The 24,997-nt window shown below is 35.7% G+C and overlaps 2 protein-coding genes across 2 annotated transcripts; both read left to right on the forward strand.

Annotated features, from left to right (window-relative positions):
• Positions 1–583: 583 nt before the first annotated feature.
• On the forward strand, positions 584–13,373 carry LOC136816917 (A-kinase anchor protein 17A-like). Its single transcript, XM_067073255.1, has 4 exons — positions 584–767; positions 8,073–9,112; positions 9,749–9,978; positions 12,708–13,373. The coding sequence occupies exons 1-4, from the start codon at positions 635–637 to the stop codon at positions 12,910–12,912; spliced, it is 1,608 nt and encodes a 535-aa protein (XP_066929356.1). The 5' UTR covers positions 584–634; the 3' UTR covers positions 12,913–13,373.
• A 2,025-nt stretch (positions 13,374–15,398) lies between these two features.
• Positions 15,399–22,417, forward strand: LOC136816864 (uncharacterized). Its single transcript, XM_067073197.1, has 8 exons — positions 15,399–15,529; positions 15,869–16,081; positions 16,723–16,862; positions 17,211–17,367; positions 18,037–18,151; positions 18,924–19,114; positions 20,924–21,047; positions 21,626–22,417. Exons 4-8 carry the CDS (start codon positions 17,263–17,265, stop codon positions 22,324–22,326), a joined length of 1,236 nt encoding a protein of 411 aa, XP_066929298.1. The 5' UTR covers positions 15,399–15,529; positions 15,869–16,081; positions 16,723–16,862; positions 17,211–17,262; the 3' UTR covers positions 22,327–22,417.
• Positions 22,418–24,997: the final 2,580 nt, after the last annotated feature.

The raw sequence follows: 24,997 nt of genomic DNA on the forward strand, positions 1-24,997 counted from the left end.
TTTTTTTCAGACGGTGGACTTTTGGTGTAAGCATGCACGGAATCAGGCAAAAAAGGTTTTCTCTTTTTTCTCTCCAAAGAAAAACTTTTTTCTTAAAACATTTTTTTTCTGAAGTGAAATGAACTTAATTTTTTCTCGAAATTAAATTGATATTTTTTTTAAATTTATTTTTTTTTACTAAACTTAAATATTTTTTTCTAAAATTAAATATTTTTTTTCTAAAATTAAATATTTTTTTCTCGATGGCACTTCTCGGCTTCCATAATAAAGATAGTATCACGTAAAAAAAGATAGTATTGTTTCAATTAAGATAATGTTTTTTTGGGAAAATAGTGTCGCCAACTGAAAGATAGTGTCGCCAACTGAAAAATAGTGTCGCCAACTGAAAGATAGTTTCGCGAACTGAAAGATAGTGCCGCGAAATGAAAGATAGTGCCGCGAAATGAAAGATAGTGCCGCGAAATGAAAGATAGTGCCGCGAAATGGAAGATAGTGTCGTGAAATGAAAGATAGTATTTATTTCCGCTTTGGCGCGCCATAGACACATGCGCGATAAAATTTCTATTATTGGTCTTCAAACAAATTTCGTGTGCGGCAACGTGAACCTGTCACATTCGAAAATTCCAAGGACAAGATGGCGGCTGCGGTGATTGTGTCAGCTGCTGATCTCTCAGAATGTGTCGAGCTACATGCGATGAGAAATTTGTTTTTAAAGCCAATTTCAAAGCTGGTTATCGTTGTTACTATGCCTGCTTTCAAAACTCCAGGTATCTCTATTTTCATTCACGACTTTTGCGCATGCATGGGTTTACACATATTTCCACAGCGTCTCAACTCAAGTGAGTTACGGCATGTCCAAGGTAAAAGTGAACCAGTTCCACTCACTTTCAAATTTTCAAACATAGCTGGAAAGAAGCGCCATATGACGTAGATTAACGTGATGGGTGTTAGAAAAATTTAACTTGAGGCTATAAGAAGTTATAGCCCAAAAACCTGTATTATGACGTCATAAACATTACGTAACATTACGTCACGAAACTTAAAATTTAAATAACTCATAAACTATTAATGATATCAATATGAAATTTTGACAGAACAAATATATCGTAATTCTCTAGAAGTAAAATTTTCAAAATCTCCTGAAAAATGATGATTTCAGCATTTTTAAGCCATTTTCGATTTTTGGCTATAAAAAATGACGTCATCATTTTTTTCAAAAGATTTTTAACTCAGAAATTTTCTTACATCAATATCTATTTGTGGTCAAAATTTGACGTTTATAAGACTATTAGTTCACGAGATATTCAAATTTTTAGTTTTATGACGTAATGTTATGTAATGTTTATGACGTCATAATACAGATTTTTGGGCTATAACTTCTTTTAGCCTCAAGTTAAATTTTTCTAACACCTATCACGTTGAACTACATCACAAGGCGCTTCTTTCCAGCTATGTTTGACATTTTGAAAGTGAGTGGAACTGGTTCACTTTTTCTTTGGACATGCCGTAACTCACTTGAGAAACACAATAGACCTTTCGCCTTTCCATCCGCCATATTGAATTGTATGCAAAAATTATGGTGGCCGAATTGCCGTGGTGAAATTCCCTCAGAAGGTATGCAAAACAAATGCAAAAAGAAAGTATTAATATAAAACTTACATGCATAATTGGCATTTAAAGTCAGTCTGGGAAATCCTCTCAATACACTGTTTAGGAGTGTCGACTGCGCACGCGTCAATCCAATTTTCCATTGTTTTGATTTTAGTGATCATGGAAAATTCACTCTCCTCCGTAAAAAAACGGTAGGTAAACATCTGGTTCTCATAAGGAAACATAGCAGAAAAACGGTAGGTAAAGAACTCCTTTTAATCATAACTTCTTTTCCTCTTGATGAATTTTTGTGAAATTTTCAGGAGAGACTTATAAAATTATCATTGATATCATGTTCAAATATCTAAATCATTCTCTTTAAAGGAGAGAAAAAAATTCACAATTTTTACATTCCTCTAACCTTTCACAGTACTAAAGTGCGCATTTTTACCTACCATTTTTACCGGCCTCTGCAATGGAGTACCGTGAAGATAGCGAGACTCCTAAACGGTGTATTGCACGCTTATGTTAGCAACTTCAGAAGATTTTTCAAATTTTAATTTTTTTCTCAAAACCTATCCTATCTTGTAGAGCTTTGAAAAAGAAAGAAAATGATGGGTCATAGACCTCCAGAGGATAAGTGGTTGTAAAGATATTCAAATTTTAGTGTCAAAAATTTGACTAAAAATGTCAAAAAAAAGGTTAGGAAAATAGCTTGGAAAAATTCAAAAAATGTGTCAAAAAAGAATAAAAAGAAATTTTCCAGTCATGCTTCTTCAATTTTGCATATCTCTTTTTCTAGTGTATCTAGAGACCTGAAATTTGGAGGGAGGATTCTTTGATGGTGTTAGAATATTATTATATAAAAATATTTGTAAAATATTTAGTATATTTAGGGGACCCGTCCATATTCATTTGACAACGCAAAACGTCAAATTGACGTTATCCTCTGAACCCCCCCACCCCCCACAGATAACGTCAAGCGATGTAACCAAAAGTTGTAGCCATTTTTCATCAAAGTTTTCCCGTTCCGTCGCAAAGTCCGTACTTGAATGTACCCGTGTGTGTATGTGTTCTTTTAACTAATGACCTTTATTTAAAAAGAAATTAAAAGCTCCACTTGGCGTAGGTCCGTACCGTGCTTTAGGCGTACGACCTTCTTTGCCCACTTGTGCGATGTGGTTCGCTCGATCGCGCAAACAATGAAAATATGATGTAATGATATCATAGCGCGAGCCAATGGGATTATGCGAGCAGCAAATTTTCATGTACTTCATACACGAATATGTTTTCGAAAGCTTATAAAGTATAGTGTGGTTGGTGGTTACAAATATCCGCAATTTTCACAAAAAGGTATACCTTTGATTTTTTATAACGTCAAACCTAACTTTTGAAAACCCCCCACCCCCTCATAACGTCAATTTGACGTTTTGCGTTGTCAAATGAATATGGACGGCTCCCCTTATCAAAATAACGAAAGATATATCTTTTTTTTTTTAAAGAAGACATTGCATTGTTTTATTTTTGTTTTTGAAGAAAAGTAGCTTGCAAAAGGTTGAAATGAGTCAAAAAAGGTGGTAGGACCCATTTTCAAGGGGCCTCTGGAAATGGAGGAACAAAAACTTATGAGTAAAGAATAAGTTTTTCTGAAAGGAGAAACCCCAAATGAAAAGAAAATCCATTTCGGCAGAAATAAATGGACATTCCCATGCTAAAGAAGCAAAAAAGTGAAAAAAACTACATGAAAATGAAAGAACTAAATTTAGCGAATGTGATTTTTGAATTCCTCACCCTTTTTCTGATAAACATACAAAGTTTCAGCCCTCAAACACATTTTCCTCCGTTTCCAGACACATTTATTCATCGAAAGTTGCAAAATGTTTTTCTCCCGTCGGCAAACAATTTTCAAAATGTTGCAAAACGTTCGGCATTTTACCAATTTGCCGTCTAGCCCGTGTCCACAGTGTTATATACCGCTGGCTTTCATTTAGTAAAAACTGGAACGCTTTAGCATACATAGAAGAAAAGTTTGAAGGGTTCAAAGTTAAAGTTAAAGTTCACTGAAAAATGAAACATTTGGTTTGACGTCAACGAAAGTTGCATGACTTCTGGAGTCGCTACTTATGTTCCGAGGGCGTAAGCGCGCAATTGCATGGTTATAATTTAAGCCCGCTCCCGCCCCAGTTGAAATTGCTTAGGGATTTCAAGGGGTTCAGAATTCTCAAATTCGGGCAAAGGCATGGTTTAACGGGCAATCCATTTTTACGGAATCTTCTTCTACGATAAATTTTGAGTAAAACTGCCCTAGGCTTTTGAAATTCAACAGAGCTTTCGGAAGGAATTGCGTGTCAAAAATATAGGAAATTTTAAAGCGTGCAATTGCACGCTTACGGCAAAAGCCGTCACCCGTCAATCTTGCTTAACGCTTACCGCCTGTTTCAGAACAATTTCGATAAGCGTGTAATTACACGCTTAAAAATTCTGCCATTTTGATAACCGTGCAATTGCGCGCTTACAGCCTCGGAACATAAGCGTGCAATTGAGAGGATTTCCCAGACTGAAAGTGTAATCTTGTAGAAGAAAGATTAAATTTGCTTCTTTTGAAAACTAGAAATAATCAAATTCGCCCATCTCTTAGAACAAGCACTTCAAAAAACCATAACATTAGACATAAACTCAAACTGAAAAATCACCCGCGAAGGTAAAAATAATCCTTATTCGGCTGACGGTAAATTATTCTCCTGGGAATAGAACCGTCAAACAGTCAAATCAAAACATCGATCTGAACCTGTTTGCGTGTTTTGAAAGTTGGTGTGTGTACTCTGTCTTCATGGAATTTTTTAATGGCATGAAAACAGAATATGCTATGTCTTTAAGAACAAATTTCTAAAAGGCTTTTTTTGTGCGGTAAATATTTCTTTTTGGATTAAGAAATCCATCTTTTATTGTTCTAATGATTATAAAATTTATTTATAAGATGCTTTGTTGTCTTTTTAATCTTTGTGTAAACTTGCATATGTTTTGCATATTTTCCAACTAAATCCAACCACGGCTTTTTCGTTCCTGTATTTTTGCATACAATTCAAGATGGCGGATGGAAAGGCAAAAAGGTTTATTTTTGAACAAGTTTTGTCTACTTACTCACATTTATTGATTGCTTGCGTCATCTCACAGCGCATTTTCCACTAGCTGTATTGAATTTTTTGATTCAAATTTTTCACTTACGTTTAACTTTTTTGAAAATCATTTTCGACCAACTCTAAGACAACCGTTTAACAAACTGTGTGTTTGTATTTTGTAGAAGGCTAGGTCATATGAACTAGATGATAATCACTGTACATCTGATTTGTTTGGAAAAGCGTGTGTCAATGTCAATGTTTGATCGAAGAGATAAGTTTTCACCAATGTCTAAACTTTTGACTATATCAGTATAGACCTAACTCTTCATACAAAAATTACGGGGAACGCATGTTTGGACTTTGTACCCTATGCTGCACACAAGCACTTAAGCCAAAGTCCCACAAAGGTGGGACAAAAATCAGTTTTTTGGAGTTTGCAAAAAAACGCCACATAGAAGATCTTTCAAATTCAAATGTGATTAGAGCAGTAAAAAATGCAACTTTTCTATTTTGCCTTTTTTTTGCAAAAGTTCTAGGAATGAAAATAAAGGGATAATAATATTTGAATACTATCCATTGATGAACTGCGGCACTATCGTAAAGCTAGAATTGCTTCGTCTTTGCTTGAGAAAATGATTGACAGATTGAAGTTTTTCACCCGTGTTGTGAGCGTTCTCGGCTCTCAAGATTCTTGCATAACTTTTTATTGCAGTACCCCCGTGTTATCCTGGTTTGACAACGGGTACATCAGAAACATGGGAATGTTTACACATGACAGGATAAGTTTCCACGAAGCACTAGCAAGAACAAAAGTTGGATTTGGGTGAAAATGGCTGAAATTGGCCTTTGACCTTTAATGTAATTTTGTTGGTAAAAGATATGGTAATTCTGTTTGGCTATATGAAAAGCTTATCTATTCCTTGTCAAGATACTTTTCATTTGAGATTGATTGCTTTACCAAACAAAAAGGATATTAAAAAGTCTTGACGGGCCATTTTTGTGTCATTTTGGTCAGCTGAACAGATTGATGCATTTCCATTGTTTTGCCTTTTGGAACACGCATGTAATCAGGATGATAAAAAAACTCATAAACTTTCTCGTATTAAATTTCTTTTCACTAATTCTTTTGTTTTGAAATAGCCCATTTTTATTTCCCTTCAGCATGGTTTTTCCAGAACTTTTCTTCAAGTCGGTATTCTTTCTAAAATTAGTTTTTTGTTTGTTTTGAAAGTGGGGATCTAAGGAGAGTCTTCATTTGCTAAAAAACGGGGAGATTCTGGTTTTTTATGTCTATCCAGAGATTCAATATACCTGATTTCGAAACTGATTGCATCAACTTTTTGGACCTACCCCGGTGGAGGTCCTATAAATTTAACCTCTGTTTGTCCGTTCGTTCGTCCGTTAGTTCGTTACCAACTGTTCTCGAGATTGGCTCATTAGTTTTTCCTGATTTTTGGCACAAAGATGCAAAATGGCAATGGCCAAAGTGTGACGGAGCCCGATTTTTCGAAAAAAAATATATTTGTCCCGGTAAATTCTTATTCGCCTTAAAAAACAGATTTTCGTATTTTGGGGAAATTCCCTTTAACCAAATAAGAAAATATAGCTTTTCTCAATGTTGACTCATTATTTTTTTTTGATTTTTTGCACAATGATGCAAAATGGCAATGCCTAAAATTAACCCCTGTTTTGTGACATTTTTGATGTCATCCACTATTTTGCTCATAGAATGAGGCCATCATGTGGCTTACATGTCAAAATACATCCATGGTTAAGCTGAATAATTTATCTACCTGTTGCAAAAAGAACGAAATTTTGTTCATTTCTATGTTTTTTACACAAAAACATTATTGATAACAATGCTCACCATCAAGCATGATTCAATTGTCAATAAAACTGATTTGTGCGACCAGAACTTTATATTTATTTTTTCCCTAAAACCCTTCCCTGTCCCCCCATCAACAATCAATGATGAATTTATTGCGTTATGCATTTTCGCTAAACGCTATATTTTCTGACTGATTTTTTTTCATTTTTCTCCTCGCATTGCTATCTATCTTTCATCATCAGGTAGGTCCATTCAGCATCTAGCTTGTTTATTAATATTTCAGAGAAAGGAAACTGTATTGGGCTGATTTTGATAGAAATGCTTTCTAACATACTCATCTTTTTGGACAAGTATTTTTATGAATGGTAGTTGAATATTCTTTTCTTGCAAAGCTTTTTTGTCCACATGTAGCCGTTTGGTATGTTTTTTGAAAAAAACGGTTTTCTTGGTTGCTTCCGTGCAAAGTTGGACCTTTCGGATTCTATTCATTCTTTTCTTCTTGTTTTTGTATGATTTTTCTGGGCTCAAAAACATTTGGTAGCAGACTAGACTGGTCGCCAACTGGGCAGGGGACTCTATAAGGTTTATTCTTTCTTAGAACCCTTTTATAAGTTTTGCCGCGCATTCTTTTGCTGGCAAGTCAAGTAAACGATAAAGCACTTTTGCAGCATCAATCTTTGATACGCATTTCTGCGAGACACTTGTGTGACTAATTGTCAATACAGAAATGAATCAAACATGACCTTTATCAGAGCTTCAGAATGAAGTTTTGAACCTTTTTAACCTCAAAAACTACTTGTTATGTACATCAATAAAAAGAGCCAATGAGTCAGAGATTAGGCTGGATTAGGAAAATATTTCAAATTTTGTAAAAATGGACTTAGGCCCCTTTTGAACTGGGGTACCTAGACTTTGGAATTTTGAATTAAGTTAGTGCAATGGAAATGTTGTTTGAATTCTTAGCGAAAGTATATTAAGTGCAAAACAATGTATTGTTCGCTGGTTTATTGGAAATTGCTTTCGAAGTGATTCAATTTAACAGACTAAAAGTACTTGCTAGGAAAAGTTCGCTGCAACTGGCTGCAAACGATATTGCATTGAGAGCATAGGGTTGATCTATGCCTTACCATGGTTTTAAGGTTGAAGCTTGGAAAGGAGGAAATTATTATTTTGAAAGTTTGATTTTGTATTCCTATGTATCGAGAATTTTTTGAAACGGGAAATACCTAAAAATACATGATTAAAAAGCAAGAAAAGCGCATGTAAAAGTTTACAAGCTTTATAGTTTTCTGACACCTTTTTCCGAGTTGCTGGTCGCTCTTTTCGAAAATACTTACATTATAATTATGTATATGTTGTTATAAAAATACATTAATCAGTAGCGTACAGTAATTATTGTTTTATATTATGAATAGATAATCACAATGTCACTTCTACTTACACAAGTTTTGCGCCCCTCCTGTCTACGCTACTGTTCATCAAAGATTAATGGAAGGATATATATTTCTAAATTCGAATCATTTTCTTTCAATCAGGTGTTACAGTCTCGAATTGGGAAGTAATGGAACGTTTGAAATCAATGGTTGCACCGGACCAATTCACTCAACTCAAAGTTGCGAAATCATCTGTTGAACTACTCACTTTTGATGCTGAAGTCGATTCCAAAACAACCCTGTCCAAATTTCTCATCAAGTTGGATGGGAAAACAATCAAATTATCGAACTTCGGTGAACCGTTACGGGTCCGAGCTGCACGTAAAAAGATTCCTTTTCCAAAACGTCACGATTGGAACACTTACTTCAAAGAAGCTCAAACGACGAACGAGAACAATCCGGGTGAACGTCCGGACACTGTTTATATCGGACACTTACCAACAAAATGGTTTGTTGAGACTGATCGAGATAATAAACCTTCGGAACTTGTTGTTGCGGCTGTGTTTTCAAAATTCGGGGAAGTCCGGGCAGTTGACATCCCGAATAATGATCCTTACCGGGAACGTATAACGATGTTGGCTGAAGCAAAGGAGAATAAGGATAACCCGGAAAAATCGGTTCCCGTTTTAGAAGCGGCTTCAGCTGCTGCGAGTGGGTTTAAAGTTTTCTCGCACAATTCGAACATTCATTTCGACTGTTACATCCAATATATGGATTACACAGGGTTCGCCAAATGTATGAAACAGCTACGAGCCAAAAAACTATTATTTATGATCGAGGACGAAAAGGGAGCTACGGCCAGCGTAGATGTTGATTTTGACAAAACACAACATATGAGTGAAAAAAATATCAAGAGACGGAACCGACGCCGCGAACGTCTGATACGTACGGACGTGGAACAAGAAGAGACGAGACGTCGTGAGCAGGAGGAAAGAGAACGTAAAGACGAGATCGAACGTCTTGAAGCACGTCGTCAACAGTTACTGGAATTAAAAGAAGTCCAAGAGCTGTTACAAGCCAAAGAACAACGCCGCGCTTTTCGGGAAGAAAAACGTAAACAGAAACGGGAAGAGAAACGGACAATCGAAAGACAACAGAAAGAACGAGAAAAGAAAACAATAGAGCTGACCGAAGCCATGAAAGTAAGTAATAATCTGGTTTAATAAGAAATCAATATCATTCATTCCTCTGGTATGATTACCTTTTTTGGCGGGAAATTAATTTTTGTGATTGGTACAATCCTTTTATTTTCCTAGATTTTTTGTGAAGGATGTACTTTGAAGAGATTAGCGAGGTTAAGTATCAAAGATAAATCAACGCGACGAACGAACGGGATTTGACCCACAACCTGCAGTAAACATGTGGACCTGCATTTTATAGAATCCAGGCTAAAACAGCTGAAGAACGAAAAACCTTGAAAATCTTCGTTGTTGAACAAAGAAGATATAACATCTACTTTGCTACCCTTACCATCTTGCAGAGAAAAGGTCCGTACGTCGCGTAGATTTATCTTTGATACTTAACCTCCCTAGTAACTTTTGTCGTAGTCACTTAAAAGGCGAAAATTAATAGTTCCGCGAAATTAGTTTGAGGTAATAGGTAAGAGGTAATCAAAATTAAATTGAATTATAATTAGACAAATTGATCGGAATTACTTTTCAACAAAATACGAAACCACCTGCTCCAAACACAAATAAATCACGATCGTCCCTTACTGCGATCGAGCGTTTCAGATTGTTTGTATTTGGTTAAATAACAAATGCCTCGCTTATTTAAAGGTCCAACGTAAAGAAGAGGCAGTCGCCATAGTAACCGAACTCTTGACTCGAATAGCCAAGCGTAAAGAAGAGGACGAGATCGCAGAGGCTAGACGACAAGCGGAGATGTTATTGAGGAAACAAATTGAAGAGAAGAAAAGGAAATTAGACGAAGAAAAGAAGAAAGAAGAGGAGTTGAAGAAGAAACAAGAAATGAGTTTAGACGACGAAGAAAAAGAACTCAAAAAACGGTAAACACTTTTCTCCTTTATTCATTCAATCTTTCGTGTTTTCTTCGTCCTATCGGTTTTTTTTTTGGTTTTTTGGCCCAGCGCTAGCGATAGGGCCTTTCATTTGCAACTTTCCGTCCGTCCTTCCGTATGTCCTTCCGTTTTGGTAGAAACGGCGCTTAAAACCAGTAACGTACTTTTTAATTTTACCGTTTGGAGAGGGAAAAGGTTTCTAAAGTCGGATACTGGCTATAAAAGATATATTTTCTGATTCCGCGCTCCTTCAAAAAAAATTTTCAAAACAAAACAAGATGGCGGTCGAAGCGAGGAGGTTGATTCATACTTTCTTGAACATTTTCTTTGCTTTAGTGGTCAAGAGACTTTCAAACCAAAGATATTTTGTAATGATTTTCTTTATAAACCTTTTTCAACATTCTGCCATATCTTAAAGTCTTTGCTCAAGTTTTCATAAAATTTTATGAGTGAAAATTCTACATTAAATCACTTTCATTTTTAGTTTCTTGTTTTCAAAAAGACTTTATTTTTAGGAAATAATGGCTTCTGATATAGAAATAAATAAACTGAAATGCAGCTCATGTGTAAATTTGAATAAGATTGGAACTTTTTCCTTGATGCTACACAAGAAAACAGTCACTTCTGGATCTGTCGCAAACAACGGTCAGTGGTGGGACGTGGTATGATTTTCAAACTCAACACAGAATTATTTCAAATAAGATGATTATGGAATACCGTGAGATTGGGTAACTTGCATCAGTGGAGGCTAACATGCATAGCCCTCAAATGAATGACCTGGCTGGTCATTAAAATACAACTACGCAGCTCCGCTTGCATCTTTACTCTACCATTTTTGTTTTGATTTAACTTTGTATTTTAATGACCAGCCAGGTCTTTCATTTGAGGGCTATGCATGTTAGCGTCCACTGATGCAAGTTACCCAATCTCACGGTATGTTAGCGGAGACTAAAATGCAGCTCGTGTGTAAATTTGAACAAGAATTTTTCTGGTTTACGGTCTGGTCCAACTAACATGCCTGTAGGGATATTTCTCCCTCCATATGTGAGTGCACCTAATTCGTTAAAAAAGCGCCCACTCGCTAACTAAGCAGAATATTCCTGGGGATTTTTTTATATTTTTCTATGGACGCATAATTTATGGGAAAAGCTGACCTTATGAAAAAAAGATAAACAAATGAAAATGAAAACACAGGTTCATTTCTAAACAAAATGGCCACTGGAAAGGAGCCTTTTTAAAATGTGGCTGATGTTTTGATGTAGTTTAAAGTAGTTTTGAAAGTTTTTTGAGTTTGTAAAATAGGTTTTATGGTAAGTTAATTACGTGTGTCTGCCTGGGTTTTGATAGTCTGTCAACAAGGGTTCACTCACAGGCAGTATCGAACAAACTGTACCCGATTTTTTTAGTTACCAGGTAAGATTTTGTTTTCTGAAATTTTGAGTCTGGATACCCAGGCTAGAATGTTATTGGAAAGTTGAATGTAGTTGAAGAAATTTTCGCGAGGGGGGGGTCCGCTGCTAAGGCCTGGGTAAAATATTTTATTGGCCAAAGACTATGACTACAGACTAAAAGGTACACGAGAGCATTCAACCGGGTGAACCTGCGCCTGTGTAGGCCCGGTTGGTAGGAGACCATTCAATAATATTCAAGCGTCTAACCAATGAGAAGTACCGCAGTGATTTTGAATTTTTTTTTTCCTGTCTTCACTTTGATCCATGTCAACGGGGTCATACATTTGCTGTTTTGCATGCTCGTTTTCAACACGTTACTTTTCGCTGGGCCTTCACGCCCAACGGGCTTCTTGTTTGGATTTTAGAAGGGGCATTTATTCTGAGAGATCGTTTATGAAATAATTTGTAACCAAGGGTGACTGAATGTGAAAACTTGTTTGACTGTTCGTTATTTTTTGAGTGCAAATGTGTCTTTTAAAAATTACAGAAGTCGGAAAACTTTAAGGATAGCAGGGTGTCTACGGGACCTTGAAAAGCTTGAAAATGAACGTGCCATACATGGTGGGCAAAAAAGTGACGAGACTAAAATGTGCTTCTTGAAGAACAATTGGTGCCATTGAAATTCGAAAACTTTGGCAGTTTGTTTTTGTCTTTGTTACACATCCCTGAAGACAATATATCATAGTTTCTACCCCCCCCCCCCTTCCTCTCGAATTTTGATGAAACCCAAACAGGAAGGTTTTGAAAGTTCCTAAGTTGGGGTTGCCATTTTAAGGGGAGGGGGTCTTTAGAAAATCAAGCAGAAAAATTCCAAATAGGGGAGTATCTTGAACCCTCTAGAAATTATGTCTATCAAAGGTATGTCTAGGTGCTTAGCACAATTAACAAAAGAGAACTGGCTCTGTTAAAATATGTATAATCTCTTATGGCGATGTCTACTACTAGTATGTTACGAAACATTTCTGAGAGCCATGCCAACTGAGTATAAAAAAAAACTTGAAAAATATCAAAACATTTGCCAAAAAACCTTGAAAACACACTTAAATAGTTAAAAATGACCCAAAAACCTTGAAAACCTTGAAAAGCCTGAGAAAAAAATCCGTAGACACCCTGGATGGGTGTTTAAAAGAAGGGGACGTTTATTCGGAGTAATAAGGTATAAATATAACGAATTCGAAGGACCCTGTAGAATTCGCGCCAAAAGCTTTTAAACTTCCCTTTAAAATACTGTTTGATTTTTAAGTTCCATTCCTCTCTCCTCTCCAGGCTGAAGAAGATCATGATGGCAAAGAAACAAAAACAGAAAGACAAAAAGAAACAGCCAAAGGGCGGTGGCGGAGGAGCTAATGATGAACCACCTTCAAAGAAGACCAAGCGAAGTTCAAAGAAGACATCCTCATCGGGGAACCCCCAGGGTGGTAGTTCATCAAAGACGTCATCGAGCTCAAGTCGAAGAAAGCGTGATCGATAAAAGGGGCATTTATTCTTCAAGGAAGTTTTTGGACGACAAAATTTATTTTGGAGTCAGGGGGCTCAGTATTTTATAAAACTTCTGAGTCCACCATTCTTCAATGAACTACTGTTATTATACAGAAACATTTTATTGGACCATTAGAATGGGTTTGGATCACTCAACATAACATTACAATTGGAAAAGAGCATCATATGTGCTGATCGTAAATTTGACTTACGATTTTAAAGTAACTTTTTGATTTGTTACTCTATTGTAGCCATGTTATGCACCTAATTAGTATTGTTGATTCGATTTGACGATAAATCGACGTCGTAGCATACTAGTAGAACTTTGCCATGGTTTATATCAGATTATGATGACAATCGATAACACTATAATTGTTATGCTTCTTTTGTGAAATACTGTTTGACCAGAATAATTTTGAAAAATGCAGATGCTTTCACAAGCTACAGTGTGAATTCTTATAACAAAACTGAAATTTTGCGTTTCCGAAGTTAAGACAAACTTAGGTTTATTGTGGTAATGTCAAACTTTTTTTTCATCTTTTAATGCTGAACTCCTTATAAAGCATTTTAAGAAAATTTCACGCTTTTTTATAGGAATAACTTCTATAAGAATATCAGGGTGAGATTTCGGAGTTAGAACAATAGAAAAATAAGAATAATGCTTACCCTCATCTCAATCTCAAAAATGGACGTTCTCTTGAGAAAGTTAAATTTCAATGTTACAGATCATTTGAATTACCTGGATTCTTTTCGTTTTCTTTTTTCAAAATGTCAGATGATTATTTTTGCTTGTCAAAATGTCAGATGCCAGGTATGTATTTTTCTTTCAAACTCACCTTTTTAATATTTTCAGTGTTGTTCCATGAACCACCACTGTCAAAACAAACCACTTTCATGTGGAAACAAAGCTTCTGTGATGAGTCTCCACAAGAAAAACTAGTGTCCAACATCGTTACATTTGCTTTTAAGAGGGTCTTTATCTTAATGTCCTTAATGGTGTTAGATTGAGAGGAAAATTTTCACTTTGGTTTTACTTTGATGAAATGTTTTTTGTTTTTTTAGATTCATTTTTCTTCTTCCAAAAGGGTATTTATGTTTTCTTCTTGCATGAATTGTTTTGTGAATTGTGAATAGTTTTTTGCAGGGTCACAGCTTCAGTGAGACTCAATAATCTCAAATGTCATTGAATTTGAATTGTCAATCAAACAGTATTACATTATTTTTTTGCTCCTTACTTGGTTCCCTAATTGCTACTGTGAGATTCTCGATGGGTCATTGATTGTGACAGGGTGTGGCAATATGGAAAGTTTACGTTAGAAAAACGTCAACCGTCGAATAGGACATTAAAATGATATTTAAACCAAAAGTACTTTAGTACGTCATGATTTGCACTATTTTTAAAGAGCTGGTGACGAAAGATGGCCGATTTCTTGACGTCTTTTTCTATTACGTTTTTCTCAATTTGTTTCGAACCTTAACCTTTACGAAAATAAATTCAAATTCAACCTTAAGCCTTCCCTTTAAACTTTGTCAACATTGTCCAATGTCATGTTTTGTTTTTTTCTTTTCGATAGAACGTCATATTCTCAAACACATTTCTGCTCCAGACTTCTAATTCACCAAAGAAGACATTTCGAGCACATTTGTAAGAAAAAGGTATTAATAAAGAATCTTTGTTAATCCAAATTAAATAAACTGTTAAGACGTTGCTAATACCCTAATCTTTATCCTATATCCCACACTAATACCCTGAGTGATAAATAACCTTTTATGCCATTTGAAGGTTGGTTTAAAAGTGTAGCATTTAGTTCTTTGGGATTCGTTGAGTTTCCTAAATTCTCCACTCATAGGACATTCTTATTCCAAACATTTGGAACCAAATTCTTCTGTATTAGCCTCCTAATAAAGATTTTCCACCCAGGACATTGTTATTCCCCCCCCCCCCCTACCCCCCGATATCATGAGATTGGTAAGTTGTAAAATTGATTCATTCGAAATTCGTGATAACGGTATGGTATCTTTGGCATAAAAGTCACTCTAAATCTTCTATATTTGGAGAAAATGGGCCATTTTAATTTAAGGGACATTTTTAGCTGATTTCAGCCTGCAATGTCTTGACCCACGTTTTTAAAAATTTCACTTTGTTTTCTTACAACTGAAAAAAAAGATATGTGTTGTTCTTGTTTATCCTGTTCCCTTTACAATATTTGAGTTCAAAACAAAAACGATTAACTGGCCCCTTTAATGGGGATTGGTCAAATTTTCAAATCCAAACAAACGTGAAAATATTTTAATTCGCTGTTGTTTCGCTATCAAAATGTTTATTTGTTCGGCGTTTTTATAGATCGAACCCCCGTCTGAAACTAATAATAGAGTTAGGAAATTTGATGTGTCCAGGGGGTTTTAGTCAACACAACTGTTACTTAGACCCTTTTGGTTGAATTATATAGGAGTTCAACATCATACGTTTGTATTTTTCAGAAAACTTTGAATTTTATGTTGGTTAAGCATTCACTTCAAGAAATCTACTGTCTTAAGTTTTACAAGTAATTAAAGAACCAAGATGAGCCCTCTGTGGCTGGCAATAATTGGATTGCTTTCATTTAGCTGTAAGTAAGGTTTTATTTTAACGTGGGTAGTCAAGTAACCGAAGAACAATTACAGAGTTTATAGGCATTTCTCGTATTTTAAAAGTGAAGCGATCTTAAAGCATGATACAGTCTGCAATAGGATTTAACATTTGAAGAAAATTAATTTTGATATTTGGCTCTGCAGACTTATACGCGACAGTGCTCGTTTTATTGATTGATCTATTCATTTTATGAATAGAAGATCACAATATTCTTATCATCATAACTGCTCCCTTTTATACACGCTACTGACTTTGTTTCAGCATAGACAAGAAAATTTTCAAAATTTTCATATCATTCTTTTTTTTCAAATTTTAGCCTTTGTTGACGGGCAAAAATATTGTGGAAAATTCTTGGTGCACAGAACCTTTGCAAAGCCAAGGTGTTTGTTGTGAAAACAAATGGGCGTGGGTGGGCGTTAGAAATGGTGCATGCTGCGGTAGCAGAGGTTACGCTCCCAGTGGTCAAATCTGTTGTGGCGGAAAAGTCAGTAGTAAAGACAGCATTTTGTCAGGTTGCTGCTATGGAAAGGTATAACCATTTTTCTCTAATACCAGATGTTTTGAAAGTCGTAGCATACAATGATCACTAAGTCACATTCTAGAAGTAAAATATCGCTCTGTCGCAAAGGCTTGTAGGATGTCATGAGCCAATATTGATCAGGCTAAGGAAACTAGCTATCAAATTTATAGTTTGGTCCCAGATTCGTCTTACACCGATCCTGGCACATGCTCAAATGCAGTGACACAGACAGTTCTTAGTGTTTACCAATACATATTCAAATAAAACATTAAATAACCATAGATACAATTATAAACAAATGTTATCCACGTCCAAATAACGCCAACGTGTTGACTAAGATTTTTTTTCTCTCTGCGAAGGCTCCTAACTCCGCAGTTTTCCATTTAGTGGGTTGCATACAGCATGCTAATTTTATATCTTTATATCTCCATTTTGCTAGGACCGGCATAACCACAATGGCCAGCAGCTAGTGTTCCCTTTGTTTTCTTTTACTAGCGTCTTTCAATTTCAGTCAATTTCAGAGTTGAATAATGTACTAGTACATTCATGACAAGGGCCTTGTAGTAAAATAGAGCAGACAGTCTTTCTCTAGCGTAGAAGAACTTGGTACATGTTAACTCTGTATATTATGTTATTCTTTTTTTTTCCAGCCTTACGAACGTAACCAGCAACATTGTTGTGGTCGTGAATTGATTGATATTGCAACACATGGATGTTGTCGTAATGAACCTTTCAATAAAGCTTTCGAAGAATGTTGTGAAGGAGAAAGAGTCCCTAATCTCTATGACGAGTAAGTCTCTCCCAAACTCGTACACAGTCCCTGGGCATAGTAGAAAATACAGCAAAAACGGTCTAGTTTATATAAACTGATATTATCCCGTAATAATTATTGTATAATCGATACCAGTCTAATTAGTTAAATAATTCAGGCCCGGTGGAAGCTGGGAGACTGGGGAGACTTTAGCCTCCCCACTTTTGAGCAAATGAGATTTTTTTCTCAAATTCCTAGCAAATTTTATTTCATTTTGAGCATTGAGCCTCCCCACTTTAACGGTTGTTCCGGCGGTTTCGAGGTCAGAATATTCTAAAATTCTTTGTATTCTAGAAAATACTCACTGGTTGCTTTTTTTTTTCTCAGCGACGTTCCTCGTGAATGTTGTGGGAAGGAGTTATACAACAAAGAGACAGATATGTGTTGTGCTAAGAAGGTGGTCAAGAAAATTGCTGGAGAACACACCAAGTGTTGTATAACTAATCCTTATGATGAACGAAGGGACGCTTGTTGTAATAAAAAGGTCAGTAAAAAGGTTTTATATTAGAACCAGTAATTTTTCATTAAGACTTGGTTGTTCTTATGATTAATGAAGTTCTTTCTAGATGTATTTTATGTGAAAGATATACTTAAGTGAAAAGCTTGAGGCATCTAGTCACCCTCTAACGAGAAAGTTTCCTGGTATGAGAACAAATTAAAGAGATTCTATCAGGAGAATATAGGGTGACAAACAGACCAGTGAGCATAAGCATTTCAATTTTGGTTTATTATACTCATCAGATTTTCGTACACGTTTTTTATAAGAACATCAAATTTTTTAAAGCCTTCGGATGTTCTTAACTTTTTGAGTTTTAAGCTTAAAAGTGTTCTTAACATGTTTTTATTTTGACCAATTTGTGAGTATTTTTTACCATTTTCCAAGAAATAGGGTGTTTTTGAGTCTACACAGCCTAAAAATGATCTTAACTTGTTCTTAAATTTTTGGCCATCGACGCCTTATGTTCTTATATAGTTTGTTCATATAAAAAACGTGTACTGCAACCTGACTGAGCAGATCGAATAGCAAAGCGCCTCACCGCCGCATTAAACTAACTCTGTCGCTAACTGAAAGATGTAAAGAAAGTGATGAAGTGATCTGCCGATCAAAATACTGTAGCGATTATGTAATAAAAACTTTGTTTTCGCTATATAGATTATTCCCAAGATACCGGGCCGCTCAGAATGCTGTCATGGCCGTATGATTGACCCACGCAAAGAATTCTGTTGCGATTTTAAAATCCAAAAACGAAAATTTGGCAAGTCTACAGGTAGGTTTCTGTCTCCATTCTTGCTATCGAGAAACTCTTTATCATTTCATTGACAGAAAATTACAGTAGAACCTCCAATTAGCGGACACTCTAAAAGGCAGACACCTCCAATTAGCGGACACTCTAAAAGGCAGAACCTCGACACCTGATTAGCGGACAAAATATTTTTCCCCGCCGTTTCCTAGTCAAATCCTTATAAAAAAGTCTCCAAAAGGCGGACACTCAATTAGCGGACACATCCATTTAGCGGACAAAAGTTTTTGCAAGGAATGGTCAAAAACCTGTTTTTTTTTCTCCAATTAGCGGACACCGAGGAAAACATAGTTTCAGACATTAAGATACAAGTAATAAGTGATTTTAAACCATTTATTTCAAACATTTTTTTGTTTTGTTTTTCAAAATTTTGTTTACAAAGATTCAGTTTTTCCTTTATCTAGTTGATAAGCTTTCCTGTGCAAGCTCTTTAGGGAAATGCCTAAAACCATAATTTCATGTTTGCGACCCCCTAGTACGGTTTAATTTCGAAATTTGAGCCTGAAACTCAAAACCCTCCAAAAGGCAGACACCTCTAATTAGTGGACACTAATCCGATTCCCCGATGGTGTCCGCTAATTAGAGGTTCCACTGATGATAAAGAGCATAACCTTACCGGAAAAAAGGCGTGCACTTACTTTTTGCTCAATCATTCCGGTGAACAATCCAGCTTTCGCCATCATAAGTTATGTAGTCCGATTTATTCCGAGTTTCAATTTACTATTTTTCCCCTATAAAGGTTGTTGTCGACTTGGCTTATGGAAGTACACCATGTATAACACCGACTCTCATATATGTTGCGCCCGTGAGTTACGCCCTCGATTTACGAAATACGCCCGTAGACATGAACGTGAGGAGGCTAAGAAGAGAATCAGCTGTTGTAACCAGGCTGCTTATGATACTAAGCATGAAATTTGTTGTGGATTAAGAGTGAGTTTTTTTAGGGAAAAATTAAACTTTTAGATAACTTTAAATTTAATCAAAGACGGAAGCTTAACGAAAAAAAGTTAATAACACAACGGTCTAAATTGTACGAAAACAGATCCGGTAGATAGAGATGGATATTCCCATGTTTTCTTCATAGCTGGGAATTTGAATTCAATTGTTTTCAAGTGGATGTTATTGTGTCATGGTTGCTAGGTCTACCGGAAATGTCTTTAAAAACTAGGTAAAGTCTTGTCGATAGAAAAGGCTAGAATTGGCATACTAGTAGGGGGAATTTTGTTAGATTTTTTGAAATCGCTCGATTTTTTTGTTAGAAGCACTTGTTATACATTTTTGGAAACTTCAACCTTAGAGAAATCGAAATTACGATGTTTCCAATTTTTTTTCGGACACTTTGGTGTAATTTTCGGACAAATATGACGGTCTCAGGCAAAAAAAATAGGGTCAAAAATGGATGAAGATTTCAGCTTGAGAAAACGGAGACCTGTTGTTTATTTTTGGAAAGCTCTCAAAAAAATTAGGATTAGAGATATATTGCAAGAATAGGTGATTTCTGTACCTAACTCGAGATATTAACCCATTGAAAAACCCGTGTTTTTCAGCCAGAAACAGCTGTTTTGTCCAGTTTTTGCGCTTTTTGAAGCTCAATATCTCGAGTTAGGTACTGAAATCACCTATTCTTGCAATATATCTCTAATCCTAATTTTTTGGGAGCTTTCCAAAAATATACAACACGGTTTCCGTTTTCTCAAGCTAAAATTTCATTAATTTTTGACCCTATGATTTTTGCCTGAGACCGTCATATTTGTCCGAAAATCACACCAAAGCGTCCAAAAAAAAATTAGAAACATCGTAATTTCGATTTCTCTAAGGTTGAAGTTTCCAAAAATGTATAACAAGTGCTTCTAACAAAACAATCGAGCGATTTTACAAAATGCCCTCTAAAGTCTGTCTCGAAATAATTTGCAGCTGGAGATAAAAATAGCTGTAACTTTTGATAGAATTCGAATCAAGATGCGATTTTGTGCTCGTTAAAAAGATATTCGTGAGTGGAATATTATCAAGTAAAAAATTTGAGAAAAAAAAGGAAAATAAAAATGAAAAATGAAGAAGAAAAAAATCAACTTCTTGTAGAAATGTGGTATAATTACCATTTTCACAGGAGTGACTCTTCAATCTTAGATCATCATCACTGTCAAAAAATTTTTCAAAAATATTCATTCAATCAAAAGATATCAAACTAAGTTTATTGCTGGTTGACTCTATAAACACTATAAAGTAGTAAAAAACGACAAAAAAACAGCCTTTTGTCGATCAACCAGCAATAAACTTTGTTCGATATCTTTTGATTGAATGAATATTTTTGAAAAATTTTTTGACACTGATGATGATCTAAGATTGAAGAGTCACTCCTGTGAAAATGGTAATTATACCACATTTCTACAAGAAGTTGATTTTTTTCTTCTTCATTTTTCATTTTCATTTTCCTTTTTTTTCTCAAATATTTTACTTCATAATATTCCACTTGCAAATATCTTTTTAACGAGCACAAAATCGCATCTTGATTCGAATTCTATCAAAAGTTACAGCTATTTTTGTCTCCAGCTGCAAATTATTTCGAGACAGACTTTACTATACCTTTTTGGAAAAAATATGGAATTAAGCAATTGCGAATAGTAAACTTTCTGGAAATAAGGAACTTTAATCCTGGCATTTGAAATTCCTAAAGATTTCTGCTCCTTTCGCTCGCAACCAAATCTTTAATTATATTACTTCTTGCTTTCTACACCTTAGGTGCATAAACGAAAGAACCGTGCTGAACGCTGTTGCGGATCAAGAACATACGACCGATCTCGTTATATTTGCTGTGATGGAAGAAAATACAGATTTAACAGAAAGAAATTGGTCGAACAGAGAGGTTGGTTCTAATCAATGAAGTATAAGCCCGGAGAGCTAAAATCAAATCTTTAACTTTTCTCAGACAAGAAAAAGTGAAGCCTTAGAATATACGCCGTATTTTTGGCGACGGATTGGATTTATCGATTTGTTTGTTGTGGAGTGGTATATTTTTAAATCTAGTGGAATTTTTTTTTTCAATCTGGAATTTGTATAAAAACTACACGGGCCGCTGAAGGCCGCGTAACTTTGGTAGGATTTAAATGGCTTCAAATCTTATCATGGATATTCGATTCTAGCTTGTAGTTCATTGATTCTAATCATCCTAGCAGACTATCTATTCTGATTGTGTCAAGATCTGTCAAGATCGCCTTCGTTTTGTTTAAAAAACATTGAATTTTTGTTAATGATTTTTTTTGACAAAAATTGACAAAAAAATCTTTTCTGTCTAATAATGCTGGACAGAAAGTCGGCCATCTAATCTAAAGCTTATTCTTTTAAAATTCGTAAGTTATATAATCATATTATTCATAGACAAAGGTTCACTCATTGAATCTTACAATACAAGGACTTATCTATGTTGTTTTTTTCTAATTTAAGGGAATACTTATTGCTGTGGAAAACGAAAATACGATAGACGAAGAGCTCAATGTATATTGGCCAAGAAGAACTATAAAATAGTGTCACTCAATTGGAAAAAACCGAAAACCCCAAACAAGTCAAATAAGATACCGTCAATTGAAATCTTCTTAGCTGGAACAACATCAAAACCATTCAAGCCTGAAGTCTTCACGCTACCAACCGTAGATCCAGACTTTGACCCGTTTGGCGCTTGGAATAAGAAAACGACGAGCAGACCGAAAATTCTGAGTAAGAAGTCGGACCCGTTCGTTCTACCAACGTTCGATCCGAATGGTGGCTTGGACCCCTTTGAAGCGTGGAAAAATTCCAAAAAAACGACGCCGCGCCCTAACACTACTCCAAACCCGTTTGTGCTACCAAACCTCGGAACATTGGACCCCTTTGAAGCCTGGGCAAACAAGAAAACGACACACAGCCCAAACACTACTCCGAACCCGTTTGCGCTACCAAACCTCGGAACATTGGACCCATTTGAAGCCTGGGCAAACAAGAAAACGACGCATAGCCTGAACACCACTCCAAACCCGTTTGTGCTACCAAACCTCGGAACATTGGACCCCTTTGAAGCCTGGGCAAACAAGAAAACGACGCGTAGCCCAAACACCACTCCAAACCCGTTTGTTGCTACCAGATTTCGGAAAACTCGACCCATTTGCTGAATGGTCGAACAAAGAAACCTCTATCAAAACGACTCGTCCATCTCGTTTTATTGCCCCAAACTATCTTAAAGAAATTGCTAAAAACGCCAATAAAGACAAAACACACTCTCTATTGGAGCTTGACCTCTTAAAAGAACTTGATAGGTTTGAGGGTAAGAACGCCCGCGGTTAAAATGAACGCCCCGTGTGTAGGCTCGGATGCCTTGTAGTGTAAAATGGTAAATGGTGGACACACTATATGACACTGTAAAATGCGTAGTATATTCTCTCTATATAAAGAGCGATATTAGTAATATTTCTACCAAAATAATTCTTATGTTTTAAAATGTATATAAATTATTTCAAAAGACCCAGTTGGGATGGGATTACCGCTTTAATCGAACTTTTGGGTAATTTTCTCCTCTCAGGTGGAAGAACTAAAACGACAATCTACTATCCTAACACCTTAACAAACCCCTAATAATTATTCTCTCGACCCCAGTGGCGAAAAACTCTCTAAAGTTTCGAGCTTCAAACAGATTCTATAAAATATACGAACTACAGCTTTTTGTATTACATGATACAAAGTTTTTTAAATATAAATTATTCTAAATGAAAGAAGCTTTGTCTTTCTTCAAAAGTCATTTACACGCTTTTTTATATATAAGAATGTACTTTGGACGAGGGTCAAGTATTCTTAAGAAAGTGCAAAATTGAGGGTGAAATTTTTTAGATTTGACTTTTTACAAACATGAGAAATGATCAATTTTGAGAGTTTTGGACTTTTAAATGAACATTTGGAGCTAAAATTACATTTCTGCCTCAAAGTTTAAATTCAAGTCTAACAAAGGAAGCAGTTTTGTTCTGTTAACCAAATTCTGTAAAACTCACCCTAGAGGGTATTCTTAGGGTATTCTTATGAATCCGTTAATTTTCACCCTGATATTCTTATAGAAGATATTCTTATAAAAAAAAGCGTGTATTGTACTCCTGAGATTTTTTTTCTCATTCAAAACACCCCTGTCTCACAGGCCCGGTGGAACTTTTTTCGTCAGTGGGGATTAAAACTTCTAATGAAATCCCAATGGAAATGGAAATTCTATTGTTCCAAGGTTATAAAAAACCTTTGGTTTGGAGTACAATTTTTAAACATAAAATTTCGAATGGGGAAGTCAATTTCCCAGTGGGTTTGAAATTTTAGGGTATTTTTCCACCGGGGACGAATTTTTTGCTAAATTTTCCACTGGGGCTGGGGTCCCTGCGGGTCTGTGACACAGGGGTGTTTTAAGTCAAAAACTGTGTTTTAAATAAGAGTGATACTGTTTGCTTACTCATCAATTTTAATTTACAAGCTTTCTCACATTGAATTGATACGGATGTGGAGCAAGATTGGTCCGAAAGAGGAAAATAATGACATTTTTTGCTTATATCAGCACAATATAAAAATAGGGAGACACTGTCCTCATACGAAACATGTGCCTGATATGAAAGGTGAAATGGGAACACTTATGCGAAAATGAAACCTGTAAGTCGCTCAATAAGTTTGATATTTTCTCAACTTTTGACGATGCTTTTGAAATATTTTCGAATTTCTTTATTTCTGTAGATATAGACTAGTGAGTTGATACCATTATTTGCCAACCAGAGTAGGAAAGTTACATTCTTTGCCACTTTATCTGAATGCCATACAATCTGCACAACGAGATAGACCGTGAATGGTAAACAACATAGCAAGTAACAGAGCGTTAACAATACTAAAGTCATTACAGCGTGTTTCTTACGTTTGAGAGATTGAAATTCTGCTCTGTTTATTACTGACAATGTTTTTCCTGGCTCTGTGGTACATGTGTTTCTTGTAGCTAATTCCTCTAAAGTCTTGTTGGCATGTCTCTTACTTTTCGGAGATCGAAACTCTACTTTGTTTATTGATGATGATGTTTTAACTGGCTCGATGTTTTTAGTTTTAGAAATCTTACTGGTTTCGAAGTTCTGGGACATTCTTTAGTGAGAGGTTTCCATGTGATGACTTGTCCTTTTCGCGTTTAAGTCGACTTTGTTGTTTATCTTCTGTCGTATTGTTGTTCTTTAATCCAATACTTTGTGTTTGAGATTTTTCGTCGTCGTTCAAAATGGTAGCTTTTTGCTGACGTATTACACCTACTCCATCGTTCAAAATGAATGATTCTTGCTGACGTATTATACCTGTTCCATCGTTCAAAATAGTTGATTCTTGGCCAACTACATCCCTTTGTTCCTTACTTTCTTGCCTTTGTAGTTGAACACTCGATATAGGGGCATTATCTTTCAACGTCAATAGCAAAGACTTACTTTGACGTTTTAAATGTACCAATGACAAGAAATTCAACAAAATCACAAACAGTAACACCAAAACAAAGAATGTTGGACCAATAACTCTATTCACCAAATATACTCTCTCAAATGTCACTTCATTGCTAAGGGATGCAATAACTAACCAAGCCATTACAACATTATAGCCAGAAATGATAGTCAATTGTACAATCAAAGATACATACACTTTCCAAGGGTCGATCACCACAAAAGGTTTCTTTAGAGATAAGAACCTCAGAATCGATATGGTTCCAAAAGCAAATATCCCTAAAGCGTTGACATTACTGGTGAAGAAAACAAGTAAAGTCATTGCTGTAAGACTCTCAGGTTGCCAGATTTGAAG

This window comes from Clytia hemisphaerica, unplaced genomic scaffold (genome assembly GCF_902728285.1).
Source record: "Clytia hemisphaerica strain Z4C2 unplaced genomic scaffold, Clytia hemisphaerica genome assembly, whole genome shotgun sequence".
NCBI lineage: Eukaryota > Metazoa > Cnidaria > Hydrozoa > Leptothecata > Clytiidae > Clytia > Clytia hemisphaerica.

Coding starts and splice junctions, on each gene's coding strand:
- LOC136816864 (XM_067073197.1), top strand. CDS start 17,263: ATGTGTTGTGCTAAGAAGGTGGTCAAGAAAATTGCTGGAGAACACACC. Junction 17,368..18,036: donor ACGCTTGTTGTAATAAAAAG/GTCAGTAAAAAG, acceptor TTCGCTATATAG/ATTATTCCCAAGATACCGGG. Junction 21,048..21,625: donor GAAATTGGTCGAACAGAGAG/GTTGGTTCTAAT, acceptor TTCTAATTTAAG/GGAATACTTATTGCTGTGGA.
- LOC136816917 (XM_067073255.1), top strand. CDS start 635: ATGGCGGCTGCGGTGATTGTGTCAGCTGCTGATCTCTCAGAATGTGTC. Junction 9,113..9,748: donor AGCTGACCGAAGCCATGAAA/GTAAGTAATAAT, acceptor GCTTATTTAAAG/GTCCAACGTAAAGAAGAGGC. Junction 9,979..12,707: donor GAAAAAGAACTCAAAAAACG/GTAAACACTTTT, acceptor TCTCCTCTCCAG/GCTGAAGAAGATCATGATGG.